At 37.0% G+C, this 25,721-nt stretch overlaps 1 protein-coding gene across 1 annotated transcript in view; it reads right to left on the bottom strand.

Moving 5' to 3' along the window:
• Positions 1-25,721, bottom strand: part of RFX3 (regulatory factor X3) — a 190,861-nt gene that overhangs the window by 96,191 nt on the left and 68,949 nt on the right. Inside the window, exon 2 of the mRNA XM_032214341.1 lies at positions 1,665-1,789. Coding sequence (XP_032070232.1) covers positions 1,665-1,781 — 117 coding nt within the window. The 5' untranslated portion in view covers positions 1,782-1,789. The remainder of the gene's footprint in view (positions 1-1,664; positions 1,790-25,721) is intronic.

Here is a 25,721-nt window from a genome sequence, read left to right as displayed (position 1 = left end):
AAAAAAACTCCAAACCCACAATATGTTCTCCTCTCACTTACTGGGGGTACTTTAGTCACATGACCAAATGGTATCATAATGGGAAATAAAAAAGCAACAAAGAAGATTATCAGGAAAGTGGAAGTAGATATGTATAATATTGGGAGAAGCTCACTTACTACAAAAGTAAGCTAACAAGAAGTACATGTTTACACCTAAGCAAAACAGAGTGACTATGATTCCCGCTAGAGCTGGAACAGGTGTTATTCATTCTTCCTACGCATACTAATGCCCCTTTCCATTCTAAGATATCAAAGTGAAGTAACAGTTCAACCACAGCACTCTTTTTCATTCAAATAGAAAAATGCAAAATATATGTTAATGTGATAAAAACAAAGGCTCTCAGATACTGTTTCATTAGTCATTATTTTCACTGTCATCTGCAGAAGAAAAGAATACCAAAACAAAGAATGTGTTAGTGTAAAATCTGTTGTTTCAAAATAACAAATGGAGCATTAATTTATACATGCTGATATATTATATTTGTCAACAAAAACAAAAGTAGATAAACACATCCAGTACAAAAACAAAAGCCATCTTGAGTAATTAAGCACTTCACTTTTTTTTCCAATAAAATATATTTCTAAAAGAAGATAAACCAGTGTCGGATTTATTCAGATTTATAAAGACAGCATCTGAAATACACTTTTATTGCAGCACTTTGAAATAAGGCATATCAAATTGCAAACATATGTAATAGGAGAAATTCATCTGAAATGCTTATGTTAATCACAGAAATCATGAATACACTGTTAGCTTAGGATAAACTTATAATTACATATATGACTGAGGTTAGCTTATGTAATTATATGTGCTCAGATAGATTTTCAGTTTAAATTGTGAACAAAACAATCTCTTTGGTACATTATTGTATTTATTTCTAAATGTTCTTATCAAAAAGAACAATTCATAGTCTATTTTATTTTTCAGGCATAAGCAATCTATGCTCAAAATTTCCAAAAGGACTTTCCTTTCCTGGATAGTCTCATCCAGTTTCTCTGAAAAACAAAGATGGGTTTATCTTAGGAATATATTTAACCATCTCTCCCATGTCATTTCCCTGACATTAACCCAAATGCACCTATAACCACTCAGAGAAGCTGATAGCTCTCAGGAGTAAAGAACCAAAACATAAGCTGTATTAGAATATTTCTTCATTTAAAAATAACTGTCTTCATATACGAATCATCAATATCCCATGTCTAACTTCCTGGTTTATAGAACCATTGTGCATATTATCTTCCCCAATTTCCCCAGGAAAATAGCTATTTGCAATCCTTAATGTCAAAAAGTTGCACAAAATATTTTGCGAACCGTAATGAGAACCTATATGGACAGCATTAGGCTACAAAACCTGGATTACTCTAAACTAAATCATGAATGTATTCTTCGACCTGAGTAGCTTCATACATGTTGGCAGAAATATGATAATCATTTTGGACTTGTAGCGATAAGCAGTCTGATCAAGAACAAGGTGGACAGCTGCTCTCTTTAATAATACATAACAAAGTAATTTAAACTCCACAATACTGAAACAGCAGAACTCTTTTCAAGAAACTTATATAGGAGATTGAATTGGCACTGCCCAAAAATTCATTTTTTTTCAAAGACAACACAGCACCTACCTGTTGTTGTACTGGTAACTGCTGTACCACCTGGGTAGGTACAGCTGCTTGGCTAGCTACGGACGTCTGCAAAGTAACCGTCGAACCTGTATCCGACCCAGTCTCTGATGTCTGCATTCTTGTTGCTGTATGAGAGGTAAATATACACTCATTAAATTTATGATTTTGTTTTATTATGAATACATAATCTCTTTAAACTACCTTTATCCTACCAACCTTGACTGATCTTAAAAAAGCTAAGCAGGATTGGAACAGCCTAAGATTGTTGTTGCTTTGATGGGAAATAATCAGAAAACACCAGTTTGTAGACTAGATTGGGAAACAAACAAACACTTTCTGGAAAAGAAGACAAAGATAAAGATAAAGAGCTAGTTTGGTCTAGTGGTTAAGGCACTGGGCCAGAAGCCAGGTGACCGTGAGTTCCAGTCCTGCCTCAAGCATGAAAGCTGGAGAGTAAGCTTAGGACAGTCACTCTGTCAATCACCTCCCAGGGTTGTTGTTGGGAGGAGCAAGGAGCATTAGCTATATTCGCTGCCTAGAGTTACAAAAGTAGACCTTGACTGACTACCACAATTGAGCCCAAAATTTATGTTGCTAAGTGAGAAATCTATTCAGTTTTGTCCCATTTTACCATTTTTCTTGCCACATTTGTTAAGTGAATCACTGCATCTGTTAAATTAGTAGTACGGCTGTTAAGTGAATCTGGCCTCCCTATTGAATTTGCTTGTTAAAAGGTTGCAAAAGGTGATCGCATGATCCCAAGACACGGCAATTGTCATAAATATGAACCAACTATTAAGCATGTGAATGTAAATCATGTGACTATGGGGTTGATGCAACAGTCATAAGTATGAATAATGGCCATAAGTACAATGGCACTTTTTTCAGCACCGTTGTAACTTTGAACAGCCATTAAACAAACTGTTGTAAGTTGAGGACTAAGTCATAAAGGCAATAAGTAAGTAAATCAACAAACCACTTTGAAACTGTTGCCAAAGTTCTACACCAACACATGAAATCAGCAGCTCAACTGAAGAGAGGTTTTTTTTCCCCACAGAACAAAAATGGACAAAATTGTGGCCATTTGAATACTGCTGAATTACAACTTCCAGCAACCCTCATTGGGCTGCTGAGAATTGTATCAGTAGCATTTGGCTGGTTACAAATTTGCCATTCACGGGGTGCTTCATTTATTTTCAAAGCCTGCACAAACAGCATTCTATGTTTTAAAAAATCCAGAAACAATATTCTGCTGTTGTTCCATTTTTATTTAATTCTTCCTCATACAAGTTATGATTTCTGCTTGACTGTGTCCAGTGATCATTAAAATTATCAACAGAAGATCAATAATGTGCATTCATTATTTTCCTGTTCAAATTCAATGTTATTTGTTTCCGTGTTCCTGTAGCCTGGTTGGCATGTTACCTTGGGACTATCCTCCCCCCACTCCCGCCAGGAGCTCTCTATTTACTACTTAGCTGGCTGGACACAAACATGGGTGCCTCCTTCCTCATAGTGGTAACTTCTGGAATCTGTCCTCCGCTAATGCTCTTCTTCACTTTTGACATTTTATTTAAAGGCCAAGTCTGCACCTTGAAGTCTGTTAGACCATTGGCCTTTCTGAGAAGACAAAACTAAAACTAAAAAAGAATTTCCTCCCAAGAGGTCAGAAAGGAAATTCCTCTTGGCCTTGTCTTTTCTCCTGAAAAATAATTCATCCTATGTAATTATCTCCACTGTTCCAATGATCAAGAAATCACTGTGGTTCAAGGCTTTGTTTTCTGTTACTGTCATAACTCTGAAGCCTGTGGGAAGAACACTGAGCCAGGATACGACTTTCTGGACATCTAGCCATTCTATTTATGGATTGGTTTTTAGAGTCGTGGTTCCTGAGAGGATTTTTCCTTTGTTCCACATGGAAAGACTAACAGAATCAATACAGATAGCCCCAATATTCGTTTAGTGACTGTTCAAAGTTACAACGGCACTGGGAAAAATGACCTATAACTATTTTTCACACTGTCGCAGCATTCCCATGGTCACATGATCAAAATTCAGATGCTTAGTAAGTGAGTCATATTTTTGACAGTTGCAGTGTGCAATTTCATGTGATCATCACCTTTTGTGATCTCCTGACAAGCAAAGTTAATGGGGAAGCCAGATTCACGGAACAGCTGTAGCAAGAAAGGTGGCAAAATTGGGCAAAACTCACTTAACAACGGTCTCGCTTAGGCACAGAAATTTTGGGCTCAATTGTGGTCAAAATTCGAGGACTACCTATTCTCTTTATCAGCAAAGAAAAAAAGGTGAATCCATTAAATTCCTTTCTGTGACAACCTTATCTGTCATAAGGGAATTGCCTCCAAGAAAAACTGTGTGGCAGAAAGTGCTGCTATTTAAGATATTGCATATTGCTTTGCCCACATTTACTCTAGATGGACTTTTTGGCAATTGCTTGCTCTTTACCCCACTGGTGCATTGTTTAAGGACAATTTGATCCACTTGTGAAGCCCAGCAACCTAGACAATAGTAATAAAAGCTGGCTGGCTACTTCGATCCACACAGCTTGCTAAAAAACCACAATGATGGAAAGATGGGAATATGAGTTAAATAAGATGATATCCTCCTGATTTTAAATCTTTTCTTCAGAATTTTGCCACCAATATTTTCCATATAATGCAGCTCTTGTTTCATATCACTTCTGTCCAGTAAGTCCCTACTGGCTTTTCAAAAGATACCGTATCCCCACATCACCTTGGCTTGGGTCCTGCAACATGTTCCCTTCGTCAACTTTTTCTTTAACTAAACTAAATCATATATTTGCATTGTTTTTCTGTAAATAGTTTAGTATTGTATGTGTTTTACTTCTATATTCCTTTAAAATGCACACACATATATTTCCATTCAAATTTTTCATTGCTTTTCTTCCTTCTTTATCATTCCACTAGAAATAACATAATATTGTCCAGATTTTCCACAGGCACATCACATGTTTGTCTGTCTGTCTGTCTCTCTCTCTCACTGTGTGTGTGTAACTCCTTATTTTCTTTCCCTCATGCAGTAGCATACGTTGTGTCCAGATTGTGTTCTGCTTGCAAACAAGAACTCTTGTTAAGAAAGGTGGTAGTGTTATGTCGGTGTTTTGTTTGTTATCCCTGCCGTAACATTTTATTTTAATATTTGCACTCCTTTGCAAAATAAAAAATCTTTATAATACAAATCCCTGTAGTGCCTGAATTTCTGTTTGAGACACCTTTAAACCATTCAAAAGGAATCGGAGGTGGAGTGGGAGACAAGATGGTTACAGTCAGACACAGTGAAAGGAATTCATGAAAATATAGCTTGGATTTAAGGACTATACAGTAATACAACAATTGTGTATGTGATCACTCAGAAGCAAAACATTTGGCATTCACTAGCTAAGTATAAGTAAACATAGCTTAAAATACTAAAACAGTGAAAAATATAAAAAAAAGTTTTTGAAAGTAACACAAGACTTATATATAAACAGTAGCAATAAATACAGATATTTTTATAGTTCCAGAAAGGAAAGGAATCATAGCTAAGACACTCCAGGATTCAGAAAATATTAGTGATTGAATTTATATAAACAATTTTAATCTATTTCCAAAAACTGAAAGACACCTAAACTTGTTAATTCATATCTATCTATCTCCATCGATGGAAACAATTTTTAATCTTTCACCCAACCTAACTTTTATCTTTTATACAAAGTCTATATTTAAGACCTACATCTTAGGGGTGCTTTTGGTGCTATATGAAACATTAAGTTAAACTACAACATAGCCAATATTTTACAGATGACATGCTTTGAAGTAATTGTTAATTTAGTATCTTTACAATGCTCTTTTAAAGAGATATTTGTTCTCACAATGAAGGCAGTCAGATTAATCTATTTTGAAAGGCTAAATAATCTTCCCTGCTGTTTAATAATCACCCTGTCTGTATGTTAACAAACTGTATGTGACTGCAAGAGAGACAAGCTGAATTTCAATCTGACTAGCCTTGCCTAGTGCAATTGTCACCAGCCACACCAGATACTTATCTGACAAAAGACCTTTGCATTCTGTCCAATTAAGTTGTTAGACACCCCTACCTGTTGTGGATCTGGGCTACAGAAGTAGCCATAAATGAAGGAATATAAATACACTATAGTTTGAAAGAAGCCAAATTAACTTACACAAGAGGAAAAGAATATTGTATTAACTTAACTGCTGATCATGACAAGATTAGCATTCCTTTAAATTAAACAAAAGTATTTCAATGTTCATCTTTTTTAAAGCAAATGTATTGGTAAAAAACACACATTATTTGAAAAATACCTTCAAGATGATTTAATAAACTGAATAAGTACAGTAGAAATCCTTTGGTCTTCTATTCTTTATATACTGTACCAGAATGGTTTACTGTATAATGAATCTGATGCATCCATTGCATAGCCAGCCACATGTTGTAAATATAGCATATTAATAATAAACTAATTTTAGCATGTATTTTTATCATGATTGCTGCTCTAAATACTAAATTTGTGAAATCTCAATATCTACTTCAAATAATGATACAGATTTTAATTCAGTACAGAAAACAAAGGCCTGGAATTTTTATTCAAATGTACTGTTTTTTTCTCTACAGAAAGTAAAAACATATCTGTCTAAAAATTAAAATAACTTGATGAGTCACAGAGAAGCAAAGAAGCTTAATTATAAAAGTGAATGTAGTATACAAGAAATTTCAAATTACTATCATTTTCCAAAATATTGTAATAACATTTAGTTTCATCTATAGACAATCAAAGCATATAGAGAACTATAGTTGGGTCACCTGTTGCCATAATTGGTGGACCTGAAGCTAATCTGATATGATAGAAAAGGAATATAGCAAAAAGCAATCCCAAAGTGTCAGTGCAATGCTGAATGTTACACGTATTATTTAATACTTTGTGCTACATTCCTATTCTATGAAGAAAATGTGAGCCAGTTAATACTGAAGACTGAGCATGAAAAGCTTTACAAGCACTGGGGAATTTCATAATGGTAAAAAGAAGAGACTAGATTTGCACTGAAAACAATTCCTTGTAATCTTTAGTATTTTATGAACTATAATAGTATTGCAAGATACATTGTCTAGAGGTGACCAGTACATCTAAATAATTTTAAAACATCAGTGGTTTGATTTTTGGCTACGTTTCTCTGACCACCGTATGAAAATTGCTACTACTTGGGACAATCACAAAAAATGTAAACATATTTTTTGTTCTGTTTTTCATATGGCTAATGTCATGGAATTCAGTTTTCCCAATGGCTGCTTGTTATTCTCTCTCCAAAAGGATTATCTAAGATAGTCAAGAAACATGCATTAAATAGGTTTTCAAATATAGCTAAACATATATTATCACTGAATGCAAATGAAATATTCCTGTCACCATATAATGTGTATCTTTCTGGCTTCTTGTGCAGCCTTTTTTATTTTTTGCTAAATGGTTAGCAGGAAGGCATCAAATTAATATTTTCAACCTTATTGGGAGGAAACAGTTAATGTTAGACACAGTTAACCAAATGTTATCCTTTGAGGTTCAAACCTTCTACCAAGAATTTAACTAACAGATCTCTGCACTATAACTGAATAGATACAGTACATTACGGTAGCTTCATACACTAGCTAGATCCTAGCACTCAACAGCTGCAGGAATGAATATATTAAAAGCATTAGCAAAATGGTATACAGTCAAGCTCCCTTAAGCTCTCAAAACAGTCAGATACTCATAGTATGTCATGTCATTTACAATATAACAGAATGGTGTTCTAAGAAGGAACTCCATCCCTCATAGAATTACTAACTTTTAGTATTATTTTTTATAGAAGACAGAAATATAAGACCTTAGCGTTTGATGACTACATCTCATTCCCAACATGGCTACCTGTGTACTAAGAAGGCACATAGGCCCAAGGAAGTCTTACTATTTTAATTCCCATATAATTACTGCACAACCAAACATTTCTCTTCCTGTTTAACTGTGGTGCCTTGGATTTTAATCTGGACTCCAGATATTGCAATCTGGCTGACTCAAATGTATGTGTTTCCAATGGAGAAAGTCAGATTTAAATCCAGATTGATCAATGTGTAGTCTTGAACAAATTGTTAGAGGAATATTTTACTTGTCTTTGAGATGCTCTCTAGTGTTACATTAATTGATGGGAAGGTGGCATTGATTCAATGCAATAGGCAAATCCAATAGGTTCCATACTAGATGGAAGTTTTGATGATGAATTACAGAGTTATATTAAAATACCTATATGTAGGTTAAGCGTGCTATTCTTGGAGTGGTCTTGTCTGATCACTCCCCATTCAAATAGGCATTAAATAAGGCAGCATTCTTGGTCTGCTGCTACCACATTTTCCTGAAAATAAGACCTATCTCAAAAATAAGACCTAGCTTGATTTTTTTACATGTGCGCCCAATATGCCCCTGGCCTCCGTTTCACCGTCATCAGGAAAGGCCTCTTCAGCCAAGAAACTGCTAGAGAAATAGAGGTTGGGGGGGGGCATGCATGTCAATCCAGAGCTTGCTTCTTGGCTGCAGAGGCCTTTCCTGAAGCCACATGGGCTCCTGCTGTATGGGGCTGTCAGTGCTGCCACCGCAAGATGAGACAGTGGAAGACATCTCCCGAAAATAAGTCCTAATGCCTCTTTTGGAGGACAAAAAAAATAAGACCATTTTTGGGGAAACACAGTATTTAGTTCCATAAAACAACTTCTATCCTCCACTGTTCACTTTTTTACTTAGAGATCACCTGACTTCAAAATAACTCTCAGTGGCTTACATGAAAATAAGAACAAAGGAGAATGAAACAAAAAAAAAGGAAAACAATGAAGTAATATTGTGGAGCCATATAAATTATAAATCCTCGATTTAAAAACCTTAATCCCTCTAGTGTCCAGTTTTTAAAAACCAAAACAGAAGCTATTTTCCAGAGAGGCTGATTGTTCTTTATAATTAATTTCAAAATCTTATTGGAAAAATGTCAACATTCCAATTTTAATACCTTTAGTCCATTTATAGCTTTCTAAAATCAAAATCTTGTTTAATTTCAGAGTGTATAAATTCTTAAGCTTCTGATTACGTTTTTCTTTGATTTAGAATTAAAGGCAAATTCACCCAGCGTTTTCAGGTTTGATGGTCTGATGACCTCTAACAGCTTAAAAGTAGTTAATGAGCAAATTCCAAAAGTGATTAGAAAGTAAGATTTGCCTATCTTTAAAAGTCTCCTTTGTAGTTGTGAGCAAGATAGCTAACTCAAGTTGTCTTCCACCACTCAAACCTACTGTCCTGTCAGTCTCCTAAAGAGAAGCAGCTTTGTGAACACTATGCCCAATCTCACATCCTCCCCTTATCAAGAAAGGTTCCAAGGCACAGGTCATCAGTTTGCTCTACTTACCCTCACTTCTCTGGAGTCAACCCATTCTAAAATTGCTTCCTTATAATGTTTGTTGTATAGGTATCGTCTTCATTCAAATATAAAATGCATTTCTCCATTACTCTGATGGCAGGATTATGACTATTCCATGTAATAGTATTTAGAGATCAAAGGAATCAACTTCAGATCCATCTTGATCCAGCCACATAAAACTGACAAAACCAAAGGAAGCCTAATCATAGTAAAGTAAATAAAATGAAGAATAATAGAAATCCACAACATTCTGGCTGTGGATATCAAAGGCCCTGGGCCCTAGGTTTTGCCTATTTCTCTCACTTGTATATACAATTTTTGTCAACTGAAGTTTAAGACTCATAGCCTTCTGTGGGGTCCTTGCTACTCTCTGAGCTTGTTTGTTTTCTTGCAGATGTTTCATTACCCAACTAGGCTAATGAAGGGACCACCAAGAAACAGTCGCACCGACACTGATGGGGCAAGCCACTAGTACAAAAACAGAGAACAAACACCATTCCTTTCTAACACTGATATTACCTAGTTTTAGGTAATGAAATGTCCACAAGAAAACAAAAATGTTCAGAGAGCACCAAGGACCTCAGAGTTCAACCCTGAGCTACAAATATTATCTTCTATTGGTGTATAGCCATCTTTAGGCAATAGAAGACTACAATTTAACTTCTTCCTCCTCTATATGCAGACAAAATATTAATGACACTACTTGTGTTCACCATGTGACCTATATTTTTATTGTATTACCCCTCTGGTACCAAAAAGCTTTATAGGATGACTCACAAAACAGCATTTGTTTTAATAGTACTATTACAGCTTACAGATACTCTCTTTATCTCATTCATTGAAAAGTGCCAAAACCTTTCATGTCATGCCATGTCATGTTTCCAACTGATGGGAACACTTATGAAACCATTTGGCTTTCTGCTCTGCTTATCTCCAGACAGATGCCAACATGTATGATATGTTAAGCAAAGGTTGCAGGGGTATTTTGTAAAGTGTTCCAAAGTAATGGCTATTTAAATGTTCCAGCCTCTCTGCTGGAGATTACATCTGATAAGTGTATTCACATGAGTGGTGCCACCTGGATAATTTTTTTTTCTCAGCAAAAAAAAATAACATTTTTTTTCACACCCTTTAGGCTCAAGCAGTAGCCTTTATTCAAGTATTACAAAAATATCTTTCAGGCTCATGTACTAGACCACTTTTAAAAACTCAACATTGCTACTATGTGGGAAAGAAAGTTTCACTGTCAATCATGTTCTCCTCTGTAGCACAAAAAGATTTTGTAGGTGTTCCTTGTCATTTCCATTTCCTGATCTGCAAGCAGCTAAAGCTAAATAATTTTAAAGAAGTGTAGAACTGAAAATGTATTTATATTATGCAGTTAGAACATGCTAAAAGGACATATTTATTTTTTTTAAATGTGCATGCCATTAGTTCCCATTTGGAAGAGACAGCTAATTCAGAAGACCAGTTGCTCAACCACACATATCAATATTTCTAAAGGATAAAGTAAAACATTAAATAGTTTGCACTGCTTCTTTCTTCTGTTTTGCATGGAAAAATCAATATAATCTATAATACTGATACAAAATGTAGATCCAACCAATCTGTTGTTTTTGCATATTATGGACAAACTGATCAAAAAGGTTATGTTCTTTAATTTAAACTTTTTATAATGCAAATAAATATGGCCCATAAAGTACCTTGAGCATAGGGGTTGAATGTAACCATTCTTCTGCAAACCATTCTTCTCTTGAACAAGTGAACCCTGCTATAGTGTCATTTTTATGATAGGCCAAAACCTGTTTTCACAGAATTGCTGGCCAGTTAGCGGAACTAGCTTTGCATGTTCTCAGTGTCACATAAACTGATGCATATTTCCTTGATAAATGGAATTTCTATTTAATCAATATGAGCCATAGTTATTATTAAGAGAGGAAGATTTCACCTTCAGAAAACATCCAAGCTGATGGTAGCCATTGCCACATATCCTTTTCTTTTGTGGAAGTCCTTTTAGTATTCTTCCTTTCTTCAAAATTAAAGGGTTAATAGACGGACTCTTTTTATGAATCCTTCTTTTCATCCAGCCTTCCACAAACCCAATTCCCCAAGCTACTGAAGACAGCAATCACCATTATTAGAGAATTTAATTGACAAAGTATATTTGAACTCAATTCTATTGACTTCATGGATGATGATATTATCAGCAGTTCAGACTGAATGTGGCATTTTTATCCAATTATTTATTATTATTTTCCCATTTAGCCTACATGACCTGCAATTTCATGAATGTTTCCCAACAAAGTTTGGCTCTGCTTAGCTTTTCAAAGTCAACCATGTGCCATGTTGCTAGGCTGATAAGATGTAGAACATTTTAAAATTACGTAGAATATTCGCTGTAGCAATAGATTTCCAAGTTGACCTTTTATTGGCTACAAACCCCTCAAGGTAATTAGAAATATTTTAAAAGTAAGAATGTGTCAACTGTTCATCATCTTCTATTGTATAGTGTGCTAGAAAAACTCAGATACACTATATTTTATTCCTTAATCCTTAGTTCCATAAAAATATAGAAATTTACATCAGTTCCTATAGTCAATTCCCAATGCATACAGACATATCATTTTGAAGTATACAGTACTTTGAAAAATAAACAAAGGATAGAATTTATCACGAAGGATTTTGTAATATAGGTAGTTTTTTAGTCCAAAATGTCTGTTGCTAAGTGAGAAATTTGTTAAGTGAATTTTGTCCCATTTTATGACTTTCCTGTCATAATTGTTAAGCGGATCACTGCAGTTGTTAAATTATTAACACAATTGTTAAGTAAATCTGGTTTCCACATTGACTTTGCTTGTCAGAAGTTGATCACATGACCCCAAAGTACTGCAACTGTCATAAATATGAGTCAGGTGCTAAGCAACTGAATTTTGATCACGTGATCATGGGGATGCTGCAAAGACTGTAAGTGTGAAAAACAGTCATAAGTCACTTTTTTCAATGCCATTGTAACTTTAAATGGTCACTGCTGTTAGTCAGTTTAGTGTAGTCCCTTTAATACATCTTAATCAATCCCTTAATATGTACTGAACACTTAATATAAAAATAATATTCATTCTATTCAAATTTTAAATGAATCAACCTCTTTTAGATTAGATTTAAAATTGATCAACAGGCTTAAAATACTGTAGGCAAAAATTGTTTCTAAATAGAACCAAAAAAGTAAAATGAACTTTGCTTCACACTTTCCATTGATAACAGATTAAATAATGTACTAATAAAAGGAATTGCCAGAAATATTAGATCAGAATTTTTGCAAACCCAAAGCATAGCCTGCATAGTCATTTTGAATCAAACCACCAGACTGACTCAATTTTAAAATAACATAATAGCTATTTACTGAATAGCATCTGGCTGATCTTATCTGGATTGTGCAAGGTTATCCCTGGTAAATTTTTGAGTGGGAGATGACCAATTATTACTAAGAGCTATGAGCTAGATTAAGAAGATGAAAAACAGAAGTAAACCATATCCATATTCTTTTTGTCATTATTATTACTATACCCAGAATTTCAGCTTGACTCATAGGATACTGTACTTTAAGACAATTTATCCAAGGGAAAAAGTCCTTAAAATTACTCTTCTAATTTAGCTGGAAATTGTTATATGAGTTTTATCATTGTTAGTCAGTGCTTCCTTTTGAGAAATATAGGAATAGCAAATGTTAAACTTACTTGTGGTAGATTTTTATTCTACCTTCTTTATAGTTTTCATAAAAACCAAACTGATTAGAACAGAACTATCATTTATAAGAGCACACCATCTGAATAAGAGAAGGTCGGTCAAAAGTTCTTTACAGTGTTTAAGTAGTGAAATTCTACCATAAAATAAAATATAAATCTTTCCACCGGGTGGCAGAAAAGAGGCAGCAGAAAAATTAGCAAGACTACATGGGGTATCAGACAGTCCTATTGACCATAATTCTGGGAAACATTTTCAAAATTAATGTATCCTTCAAAGAGTATATTGTTTGTTGAAACCCTTAAAGGGGTACCATTCCTTTTAAATCAGTTTTAACTTGTCTACACAAGCATTAAACATTAAATCATTAAAATATCAGAAGTCAACAGAAGATATATCATTCACACTTTTCATAATTTCCAGTATGAGTAATTTGAAACAATTTCAGAATTTCTGTTTTTCAAGAACAGCCAATAAATAACTGCCTTGTATATTTTTTCTCTTAATGTTTCTCTTAATTCAATGCATCTGATTTATGAAATTTAATGTAATAAAAAATGGCACAAGGCTAGAAACTGGAAGATTGTGAGTTCTAGTCCCGCCTTAGGTATGAAAGCTAATTGGATGACTTTGGGCCAGTCACTTTCTCCCAGACTAACCCACCCAACTAACAGAGGAAATAGGAAGAGGAAGAGGTATTGGATATGTTCACCACTTTATGTTATTTATAAAAATAAAGATGAAATATAAATAAGATAAACTAATAGTTTTTAAGCAAACCTGGGTACAGTTTTGTTGAACAACTTAAGCATTTGTGTTAGGTCCCATAGTCTACTTATATATGCAGATTAATACACTCATCAGATATAATATGTTCTGTCTGTCAGATTACACAGCCACGATTTTGTTAATGGTTCCCAGCTGGCTAATCTTGTGGTTTTAATACCATATTTTTCAGACTATAAGACGCACCTTTTTTCCTCAAAAAAGAGGCTGAAAATCTGGGTACATCTTACACATTGAATACAGCATTTTTGCCTCCCAAAGCCCCACCTCTTCACCAAAATGGCCATGCATAGCTTGTAGGAGGCTTTCAGAGAGCTCCTGGGGGCTGGGGAGGGTAGAAATGAGCAAACAATGGGCTGTTTTTTGCTCAATTTTGCCCCCCCAGCAGCACTCTATAAGCCTCCATATGGTTTGGGGGGTATCCCCCAGGAGCACTCTGCAAGCCCCCCAAAAGCTATTCATGCCTTTTTGGTGAAAAAAGGGCCTGCTTTCGTGAGATTTGCAGAGTGCAAAAACTTTTTTTTTTCCTTTCGGAAAGCTCTTTCATTAGAGTGATTGATGAGCATTAGACTGATCAAGTGCTGTGCCAGCAGAAACAAAGTCTTAGGTGCTGCAGATTGTAGAGCGATTTCCTTCTCCAGCACATGGATAAATACACCTGGAAACATCTATCTATCTACCTACTCTCTCCCTACCTACCTATTCTCTCCCCCCCTTTCTCCCTACCTACTGTATTTCTCTCTCTCTTCCCCTCAATGTACCTAAGTACCTACCTACTCTCTGTCTCACTACCTATCTACTCTCTCTCTCTTTTTCTCTTTCTATCCCTCTACCTACCAACCTACCTACCCTCTCTCTCTCTTCCTACCTATTGTATTTCTTTCTCTCTCTCTCTCTCTCTCTCTCTCTCTCTCTCTCCCTACCTACCTACCTACCTACCTACTGTATTTCTCTCTCTCTCTATCCCTCTATCTATCTACCTACTTTTTTTTAAATTTGCCTCTTCAAAACCTTGGTGTGTCTTATACTCTGAAAAATACGGTAATAAACTAATAATGAAAACTACAAAACTTTCTATCCATATCATACATTTCTTAGTTATTTACACCATGTGTGAAGTGCCACCCAAACCTTGGTGACAACATGAACTAACTTCAGAGCAAAGGAATATAGTCACTGGGACTATATAGAATTACTTATGATGAGTTAATATAATATATGTGTTAAGAATATTAGGTCAAAATTATAACACATGCCAAGTTGTTAACTTGAAGCCATAAAAAAATTAGGCAACATTGAATACTTTTTCACTGTAACAGTTTCTATAAACCACCGATCCTCAAACTACAGCCTGCGGGCCAAATATGGCCCACCAATGCAAAGTATCCATCCCGTGGAGTGGTGGGATTCAGTCCTGCCCCTTGCCCTGCCCCTCACCATTGGCCTTATCTTCCAGCGAGCCTCCACTCCAGCTGCACTTCTGGTTAGTTATTTCACCGGGTGAGTGGCATTTCTGATCACACCACTGCTGCCAAAGGTAAGGACTATGGGGTGATCTCACCAGTGCAACCACGTGATCCAGGGTTGGTGGGTGAGCAGGGGAGGGGCTGCTGCTAGCTTGAAAAGCAGCTCCGCTGCCATCTTGTAAAGTAGTGCTTTAAAAGTCTTTAAAAACGCTTTAAAAACAGCCTTTCAGGATTTTTTTCACAGCCATATGATCCAGAGCCGGTGGGTGGGGAGGGGAGGGGCAAGTACAGCAAGGACAAAAGCAAAATGGACTGCTAAATTGGCCATGCCCATCCAGTCATATGACCACCTAGCCATGCCCACTCAGCTGGTCCAGCCCCCCAACAGTCTGAGGGATCATGGCTTCGCCCTCTGTTTAAAAAGTTTGGGGACCCCTGCTATAAACTGTAGCTCAGTTCACATGTAATAGGCTATACTTGTATGGCTCAGAATGTTATGTGAACACAGACAATATGATTAGCTAATGCAGATTACATATCTAGATTAATCCAGTAAAACAAACATGAGTCAACATGTTGTGTAAATACAGAACGTATGTGACAGTACATACCAGTTGCATTGTCCATATTGATGCTTCCCTCTTATTTGAGTATCCAACTAACATGTTATTTTGTTTTGTTTTTTATATGGTGATTACTCAAGACATGACTTGTTGGGTCACCAAGTAATATTTCCTTACCAGATACCTTAGTACCTTCAACAATGACACGTTTAACACACTGCACTGGAAAAACTGGGATGCATTCAGAGATGACTCTACATTGAAAGTAGCCCATATTTAACAGTATGGCACTGTCAAATCAACACAGGAAATGTTTTATGACATTTTGTGTTATGTTATGTTTTATGATCATTTTTATATCATAAAATGTTTTATAAAACTTGCCAAATTTTAATTCTGTGGAAGTCATAAATCCAATATTTTGGACATGTTCTGTAAATTAGTCAATTTGTTCAAAAGTTGTTTCCTGGTAATGCACCATTTTCCCCAGTTAAAGATTACAGATATATGGAAGATAATGAAGATTTGGCTCCCCGTTTACTGTATATACTCGAGTATAAGCCTAGTTTTTCAGCCCACTTTTTGGGCTGAAAAAAGCCGCCTCGGCTTATACTCGAGTCAGTGAAAAATTTGCCCAAAATGGAGGAGAAAAAGGGGCGGGGCCATGCCGTTGGGTGACACTCGTGAATGGCCCAGCACCCCTGTGAGTTTCCCCTCCCTCTGTGTCAGTTTGCCGCGCAGCGCGCACCGCACCATCCCCCCTCCTCAAGTTCTAATGTAATGCAGGGCTGTCTTACGATTCCCCTTCCTCCCCCTCCTGCCGCTCTGCAACGATGTCCCACCTCCTCCTTGTTATGGCAAGCAGCCACATAGCGATGTCCCACCTCCTCTGGTACAGTGATCCAATGATAGGAATCACTGTGCCGTGTGTCATAGGAGGTGGGACATCGCTCCCGCGGCTGCACGGGACATTATCATCACAGCGGGACATCAGCATCATGAGGTGAGTGAAGTATTTCATTGAATACACCGCTAGTTTACTGTTTTTCTTTGAAATAAATATTCAAATACATTATTGGTATCTATTTTTATTTTTGAAATTTACCGGTAGCTGCTGCATTTCCCACCCTAGGCTTATACTCGAGTCAATAACTTTTCCAGTTTTTTGTGGTAAAATTAGGTGCCTCGGCTTATATTCGGGTCGGCCTATACTCGAGTATATACGGTACTTACTTTTTAAAAAATGTCTGGCCATAAAGAACACAGCTTAACTCTTAATGTAAATATATTAGGCAGTAGGAGAGGGCAAGGTGATTTGAGGCAGATGATGAGAAAATACAGGTAGTCCTTGATCTTTCATTCAGTGACTGTTCAAAGTTACTGTTGAGTTTAATAAATGGTACTTATACCTGCTTGTCAAAGTTAAAGACATTGCAGCAGCATCCCTGCAGTCACATCATCAAAATTCTGGTGCATGGCCATCCATCTACATTTATGACTGAAGAGGAGCTTCAACTCTCTCCATCCATCTATCTTTTTCCCATCTCTGACCTTTTGGATGCCCTGCACAGTGGCATTTCTTGGCAGTGGTGGCAGTGCTGGGTCTGAAATAGAAGACCAGGCCTTCAGCTGGTCACTATGCCCTTTCCCCAGAACTTTACTTCAGACCTAGTGTTGCCATTGCCTAGCGCCATCTCAAACCCCACAGTGCTGTCAGCTGCCCTAACACCACAGCACAAAGCTCCAGCCACCACTACCTGTACTTCTGGGTGAGGACCTGCCACATCCAGCTGACCTTCACTAACTTCTTCTTACTGCTGATGAGGGAGTCCGGCTTGGTCCTATGAAAGACAGCTGCTGGCTATGCAAATCCTTCCTCCTTGAGGCCATTTGAGCCATTCTTCAAATAGCACATTTCCTGACACTCTTTCCTGGATCTTCCTGCATTTGCACATTCCATGTAATCTCCTACCAGGGTCTTCCTATGCTCACAAACACCACACACCCGCTGTCCTAGGACTTCCTGGACTTGCACACACCTTGCAACCTCCTTTCTGGGCTTTCTTGTGCTTGCACACACCCCTTCCCAAGTGTTCCTATGTTTACACACATCCTGCAGACTCCTTGCCCAGCCATCCTGCGTTCGTACACATCGTTATGTGCAATATGTGCTGACCTACACAACCCCCTGTGGCATCCCATGGACTCCTAATATTTCCCACTTAAAGATCTGTTTGTCTTAGATAGCAACAACTGAGACATGGCCATGTGACATTAGAAAACCACATTGCTTAGGTGATAGCACTCCAAGTATCAATTGTCTTCAAGTTATAACTGCTTGTTTAAGGTTTTATATGTACTAAGGTTTTATATGTACTAAGTCAAATGACAAATGATTCTGAAAGAGAAATTAGCAAGTATGTACAAAAACATGAGGAGAAAGCAATTTGGGAAAACAAACCTGAATAAGAGGCCATTACAAAAACCAAAATAGTAGGCTTAAATTGTGGAAGTTTATATGCTTTATATCCCTGCTCTCTTGAGCAATTTATCTGTTACATATTTAACAAACTGCATTTTTATGAAACCTCACAAAAATGTTCTGGTAACAAATGCCACAAATAAATAAACAAAACTCTTTGGGGCTAAGACTGACCCTTAATATGATGCTTCTTTCTTCACCATTTGTAAAGAATTAAGTATTTGGAATAAGCTGTGTCATAGTAAAAATCACTTAAAAACCAGAAGTGTGCAACCAGGGACACTTACTATAGCGTCATCTACAATCATTTACAGATAGCAGATATACTATTTTTCTAAGTCCCAAAGTGCCTACCAGAGTGGGGGTTGGGAGATGATGCAGGAGCAGAAGTTATTAGGCTTTATATTTTAAAAACAGATTTAGAAGAGAATGAAAATAAAAAGATATCTGTTGGGTACTTACATTTTTGTGTATGTATGTATGTATGTATGTATGTATGTATGTATGTATGTATGTATGTATGTATGCATATGTATATGTATATGTATATGCATGCAGCAGGGGTGGGTTTCAACCGGTTCGCGGCGGTCCCTGCGATCCGGTTGGTCGCCAAACCCGGAAGTAAGTAACTTCCGGGAACGGCGAAGGCCCCCCGCCCGCGCCCGCTCCTTACCCGGTTTTGCCGAATTCTGCGCTTCCACGCATGCGCAGGACGCATACAGCGCCTGCGCGATCCTCCAGGAGCAGCTGGAGCATCGCACAGACGCTAGTACGCATGCGTGCGCGCGTGCGCGAGGACGCCGTCGGCCTCGTTCCAACCGAACCGGTTGGAACGGGGCGAGAAACCCACCCCTGGCATGCAGACTACTACCTTACAATTCAGTTAAGCATATTTACTGAGAAATAAGGACCCACATATGCATAGGATTAAAGCCTGTAATTTTTCCTAGTATTATTTACACTATTATTATTATTATTATTATACAACTGTATCACAGCGGCCAGTTGTTTCGCTGGATTTGGCATTGGTTACTAGTTGGGCCCCACCCAGGAGCCTAGGACGTCGTAACGTATTTTCGTAATATGCGTGCAGATCCAAGCAGTGCAGCTTTTTGCATTTGACTGATGGTGATTTTGTCAATTTTTAACTGTTTTAAACGTAATTCCAGTGCTTTTGGAATAGCACCCAGTGTGCCAATTACCACTGGAATTACCACTGCTGGTTTGTGCCATAGTCGTTGAATTTTGATTTTTAAGTCCTGGTATTTTGCGATTTTTTCATGTTCCTTCTCGGCGACCCTACTATCACCTGGTATTGCAATGTCTATGATTGTGACCTTATTTTTCTCAACCAGTGTGATGTCTGGTGTATTATGCGCCAGTATTTTGTCCGTTTGTATACGGAAATCCCACAAGATCTTGACCATCTGATTTTCGGCGACTTTTTCAGGCTGATGTTCCCACCAGTTTGTTGCTGTTTTAATATTATAATTTTTGCACAAATTCCAATGGATCATTTGTGCTACTGAATTGTGCCGCAATTTATAATCAGTCTGCGCGATTTTTTTACAGCAGCTGAGTATGTGATCAACAGTTTCATCAGCTTCTTTGCAAAGTCTGCATTTGGCATCATCAGAGGATTTTTCGATTTTGGCCTTAATGGCATTTGTGCGGATAGCTTGTTCTTGCGCAGCCAGGATTAGTGACTCTGTTTCTTTTTTTAATGTACCTGTTGTTAACCATAACCAAGTTTGTTCACTATCCACTTTATCTTTTATTTTTTCCAGAAATTGGCCATGCATTGCTTTGTTCTGCCAACTCTCCATTCTTGATTTTATCACATCTTTTCTGTATTCTTGTTTCGTCTGTTGGGCCTTCAGTAGATTTTTGTACTTTACTTTGATTAATAGATGTTCTTGACTTTCTTTTAAATAATCAGCCAGTGCATGTTTTTCTTCTTCAACTGTTTGCTTCACTTGTAATAATCCTCTGCCACCTGATTTTCGGGGCAGGTATAGTCTATCAGTATCACCACGTGGATGTAAACTGTAGTGCATTGTCATTAGTTTCCTGGTTTTTCGATCCAAAATGTCCAAATCAGCTTGTGTCCAGTTAACTATACCAGCTGTGTATCTTATAACTGGTATTGCCCAGGTATTTATGGCCTTGATTGTATTTCCACCATTCAATTTAGATTTCAAAATTTTCCTAACTCTGTTGGTGTACTCTCGCCTGACAATAGTTTTTACTTCTCCATGCTTGATGTTATCCAACTGCAGAATGCCTAAGTATTTGTAGGCTTCATTTTCGTTGCATTTAATTAGTTGGCCATTGGGCATTTCAATTCCCTCACATGCAGTGATTTTGCCCCTTTTTATGGATACAGTGGCACATTTTTCCATGCCAAACTGCATTGAAATATCGGTGCTGAATACTCGGACTGTGTTTGTCAATGATTGGATTTCTATTTCTGTCAATGACTGGATTTCTATTTCTGACACTATTATTATTATTATTATTATTATTATTATTATTATTAACATTTGTGACTAGCAATAATCAAATAAGTTAATTAAATCTCACTAGTTTAAATAAACCTCACTAGTTTCAAAAAACAGAGTTGATGCCATTCATACTATGGATATGGGTCAGAGATGACCATGCTGAGTCTGACACACATCCCAGCTGATAGGTAAATCTGCTTTATTTGATTTTATTTCTAATCCAAGGATTTTGACTGGACTTCATAGTCTACCCTACTATCGCAGCTAGCGCTGATCAGCTGCAATGTCTCCTGCTCCATGATAATATGCCCTTTTGTACCTGTTGCCTAGTAAACTGATTTTACTGAGGCGGCAAAGCAGATGGTGCATGTTTGCTGCAACACTTGCAGTGACATACTATAGCCTGTCACTGTTATAAAAGGCAGATATTCTGTGTCCCTCTGCTTCTATGACGTTCATAAAATTTCCCTTATGTCACCATAATTAAATATAGCTGTCAGCATATCACAATATTTGTAGTAACCATATTATTCAAAATACTCTTGTCATCTTGCTTGCTTTCTATAAAAATGTTTCTTTCCCTCTCTCTCTCCCTCTCCCTCCCCCTCCCTCTCTCTCCCTCCCCCTCCCTCCCTCCCTCCCTCTCTCTCTCAGCCCAACATAGCTGAAGGGTTATTGCTGTGGGGGAAATGTTGGGAGGAAGCAGAGGGAGTATTAACTATGTTCGCTGCCTTGAGTTACCGTACCTATAAAAGTAATAAATGTGGGATAAAAATCAAATAAATAAATACAAATGAAAAACTCTCTGAGAATCTGTGCAGAGAAGTATTTAGAGGGAATGGAAGAATAAAAAAAAAATGACTGGCATTCATGAAATGAAAAACAATCAGTGTGTATGGAATTTGCTGGATTCTGATTTAACAGAATTTGAAATGGCTTTCTTGTGGCCCTAATCTCTTACTTCTCACCCCAGGGCCATTAAAAATAGGTGGAATTATAATTCATGATGACTGTTAACTACCACTCACCCTACAGATAAAATAGCCAAGGTAATAATAATAACTTTAAAATGTGCTTGCATTGCTTCCTTTGTAATGTACTTTTAAAACTCTTGCCTGAATAACATTATTAATATTACAGCAGGAAAAAAGGCTACATACTGCTTCAACCTCTGTAAAACACTGCAATTAAATAGACATGCAAAGTACACCCAAAGAACGCACCTGTGTGCCAAATTCAACAAATTATCCCATAAAAAATAACATCAATCTTCTACATCTTCTACATCTCTCCAGCAGTATTAGTGGCTAGTTGGTCAGCCACTTGAAGCAATCCTGATCCTCCCTTTAGCTTGGAGCAAAATCTATTATGGCTCTTCAACCCTTCAATTAAGTCGATTTTGTTAACCAGGGAGTCTCAAATGTGTAGACCAGTGGTTCTCAACCTGTGGGTCGGAACCCCTTTGGGGGTCAAACGACCCTTTCACAGGGGTCACCTAAGACCATCAGAAAAAACATATTTTCAATGGTCTTAGGAACCGAGACACCAATTTTATGGTTTGGGGGAGGGGCACCACAACATGAGGAACTGTATTAAAGGGTCGCGGCATTGGGAAGGTTGAGAACCACTAGTGTAGACAATGGGTAGTATATAGCATTTAAGTCATTTTCTGCAGCCAATATATTGGATCAATACAGAAAATAACTCTGTCTCAAGCTAGAAAACACTTCAACTTCACCATTCTAAACAATGATATGTAAAATAGGCAATTTTGTACAGATCAAAAGAGAAAGAAGCCCTATTGTGAACTCAATAGCCCCTATTTCAAGGTCCGGAACCTTTGAGGTTAGAGTATTTCACACTCTCCTCATCTGGAAGTCATGATCTGGGCCTGGCAAGGTTAAAAGTGAATTTTCAGTTAGTCACTGAAGAAGAATGAACGATCAGGATGTGAAGGGCAAAGGATCAAGTCTGTTTGTGCCACAAAAAGGTGTCCTGGTTCTCCTTCATGTGAATGTTGTGCTTTAAACATTATAATTTGAATTTATGTTACTTACTGACACTTTTATTATGTTTTTATGTTTTATATGGTTAAGTGCTTAGAGACTATGTGATTATAGCAATGTCAATTAATAATTTAATCAATCAACCAGGATTAGTTGCAGGTATGTTTGATTTTTGTTTCACAAAAGTCAGCCTACAACTGCTTGAGAATAAAGGCCATCAGTGTTATTGCGTATTAGATAACCCATGACCCTTTGAGTCATCATTTTAGAGATATTGCCTTACCAGATTCCTCAATGCCTTCAACAATGGCAGAACTTGTAATGTATCTGAATTTTTTTTAAAAAATTCTGGGACATATTCAGAGGTGTATCAGCCTTGAAAGTAGCCCATGTTGAACTGTATAGCATAGTCAAACCTCAGGGGTAGTATTCACTTACCTTCACTACTGGTTCACAAATGTGAGTGTGTGTGCGTGCAGGAGTCTGCGCATGCGCTTTGCCTAAAAAAAAATGTCCTAAATGGGATGCCATAGAGCTGGGGTGGGTGGGCAGGGTCACCCGCAATTTCCACTACCGGTTCGGGCAAAACAGTTAGAACCAGCAGAATACCACTCCTGATCAGGAGCTCACCATCATAAATATTTTATGATGTTTTGTATTGTGTCATAAAATGCTTTATGATAAATTTATGGCATAAAATATTTTATAACATTTGTCAAATTTCAAATCTTGGAGTCATGGGTCCCAGATTTTTCTACATGAAGTATCTTGGTTGAAAAAGTTTTGCTCCATAATGTACCATTTCACTCAGTTAAAGGCTACAGATGGAAGATTTTTAATAATATATAAGATACACCTCTGTCAACAATTGAGATTAAGAAAGAGGTGATGCTTTTTTTATGAAACCAAAGGGAATACTCCAAATACTCCACTTATTGAAAATGTTCTGTTATTTGGTAAACCCATTAAGAAAACTTCCATTTGATCATTTTGGAATCCTTTTAGAAAAACAATCCAGTTCTGAAATATTATTATTTTCCTCATGTCACTAAATTTAATGTAGCATTAGAATAACTGTATTCTTTGGTCTCCGAGAGTCCAAATCAAAACAAATCAAAATCTTCCTAAGAATTGCCACCCAGGTTACTTACTGTTTGCTTTGACTTTCCTAACTGTACCCCAGAAAATGAATTTAGCTATATCTGAATCCCTAATAACAGTTTTGGGGAAGCAATTGTCCCTTCCCTGTTGTAAATTGCTCTGCATATTAACTTGCTCCAAAAAGTTGACCTCATATCCTAGATTCTTAGCTAAACTGTATGACCACTTAACTCTCCCATTTTCCAGAGTATACCACCATTAAGAATTCTTGCAGTCCGTATATATGAAGGGTGCATCAGTTAGGAAATACTGCTTAAATTAAAGCATTTTATTTATTGAACAATTTATTGAACTAATTTATATAGCTGTCCAACATATACATAACCTCGGTGATTACACATAGGTAAAACATTTTCTGTAAATCCTATTAATTCCCTATGAACATCCCCAGACTAAATTGGCTTTTGGTTCTCCTGTAAGTAAATCATTTTGATTGATTTCTACTCACCAAGTCTTTCAGTATCTCGAACACTACAACTCTCTATTTTCACTAGCAACAAAGCTTCACTTGGTCAACATAAACCAATCCACTTCTACCATTTACTTGGCATTCCTTAATTTCATAATTGATAAATTGTATTTTTCTTCTTTGTCTTAGGACAGGGGTCCCCAACCCACAGTTCATGGACCAGCACCAATCCGTGGCATGCCAGAAACTGGGACATATTAACAAGAAGGATGCATTCGCAGGATGCAGTCAACACACGAAACCACCCTCCCTCAAGACCAAGGAAAAATCTCTCTGCACAGAACCCGTCCCTCATGCCCAAAAAGTTAGGAGCCTCTGTCTTAAGATATACAGAATTACTAGGCTAACTTGTGCTACAGGATTGGCATACTAGCAATTAATTTCTTTAAGGGAATGAGCATTTCTTTATCCTTTTATATATTGCATAAAATGAATCTATGAATTGTTTTGAATGTGAATGCTAATCTGATGTCATACAGTCTACCACTTCTGAATGTATCTACTTGGAATAATAATACTCTACCGTTTGTGGGTTTAACTAAGAATCTGCAAGAATCCCTACTCAAATTAGAAACAATTTCCCCAGATTACTTATTATTTTACAAATCTGTGTCATATTTTTGTGAAAAGATCCTTCATTCTGGCATCTGGTCATACATATACACAGTCTGTGTTATAAGCATATATCTTAAATGGATATCTGAAAACAGTATAGAAGACTTAATGTATGAAGAACCAAACTAGATTTGACAAGTGAGGCTGGAGGTTAAGAATAGGAGGACATGATGATAAACCAGAAAAAACTAGAACTAGGAAGAGCAGTAAAAATAAGTCAAGCCTCTTGCTATTGGATCTTCCTTTGCAATTAATGAAGAGAAGATTATCTACTTCATTCATGGCTTGCATTAAGTAGAAAATGATGGTAGGCTTCCCTAGCATCTTATCTACTCTCCCTTAGCAGGTTGTTCTTTAGCATGAGTTATGCCCAGCACCTCTATTTGCTAAGTGGAGGGAGTGGCATCAATAAACCACATCTCAAAGCTTTTTTTTTAAGCTTCTTTTTAACTTGGAAGCAAAAGCAGATCTCAATTTTCTTTTGCTTTTGCACTGACATCAAATGGAGCAGCCAGTAACCAATGGAGGAAAACGCAGTGACTTCCCCTATCAACCCATTCAATGGCTTTCAGTATTAGCTAGCAAACAACTTAACCCAAACATACCGTATATACTCGAGTATAGGCCGACCCGAATATAAGCCGAGGCACCTAATTTTACCACAAAAAACTGGAAAAGTTATTGACTCGAGTATAAGCCTAGGGTGGGAAATGCAGCAGCTACCGGTAAATTTCAAAAATAAAAATAGATACCAATAATGTTTTTGAATATTTATTTCAAAGAAAAACAGTAAAC

This window comes from Thamnophis elegans, chromosome 3 (genome assembly GCF_009769535.1).
Source record: "Thamnophis elegans isolate rThaEle1 chromosome 3, rThaEle1.pri, whole genome shotgun sequence".
Lineage (NCBI taxonomy): Eukaryota > Metazoa > Chordata > Lepidosauria > Squamata > Colubridae > Thamnophis > Thamnophis elegans.
This window is presented reverse-complemented; position numbering and strand designations above follow the sequence as displayed.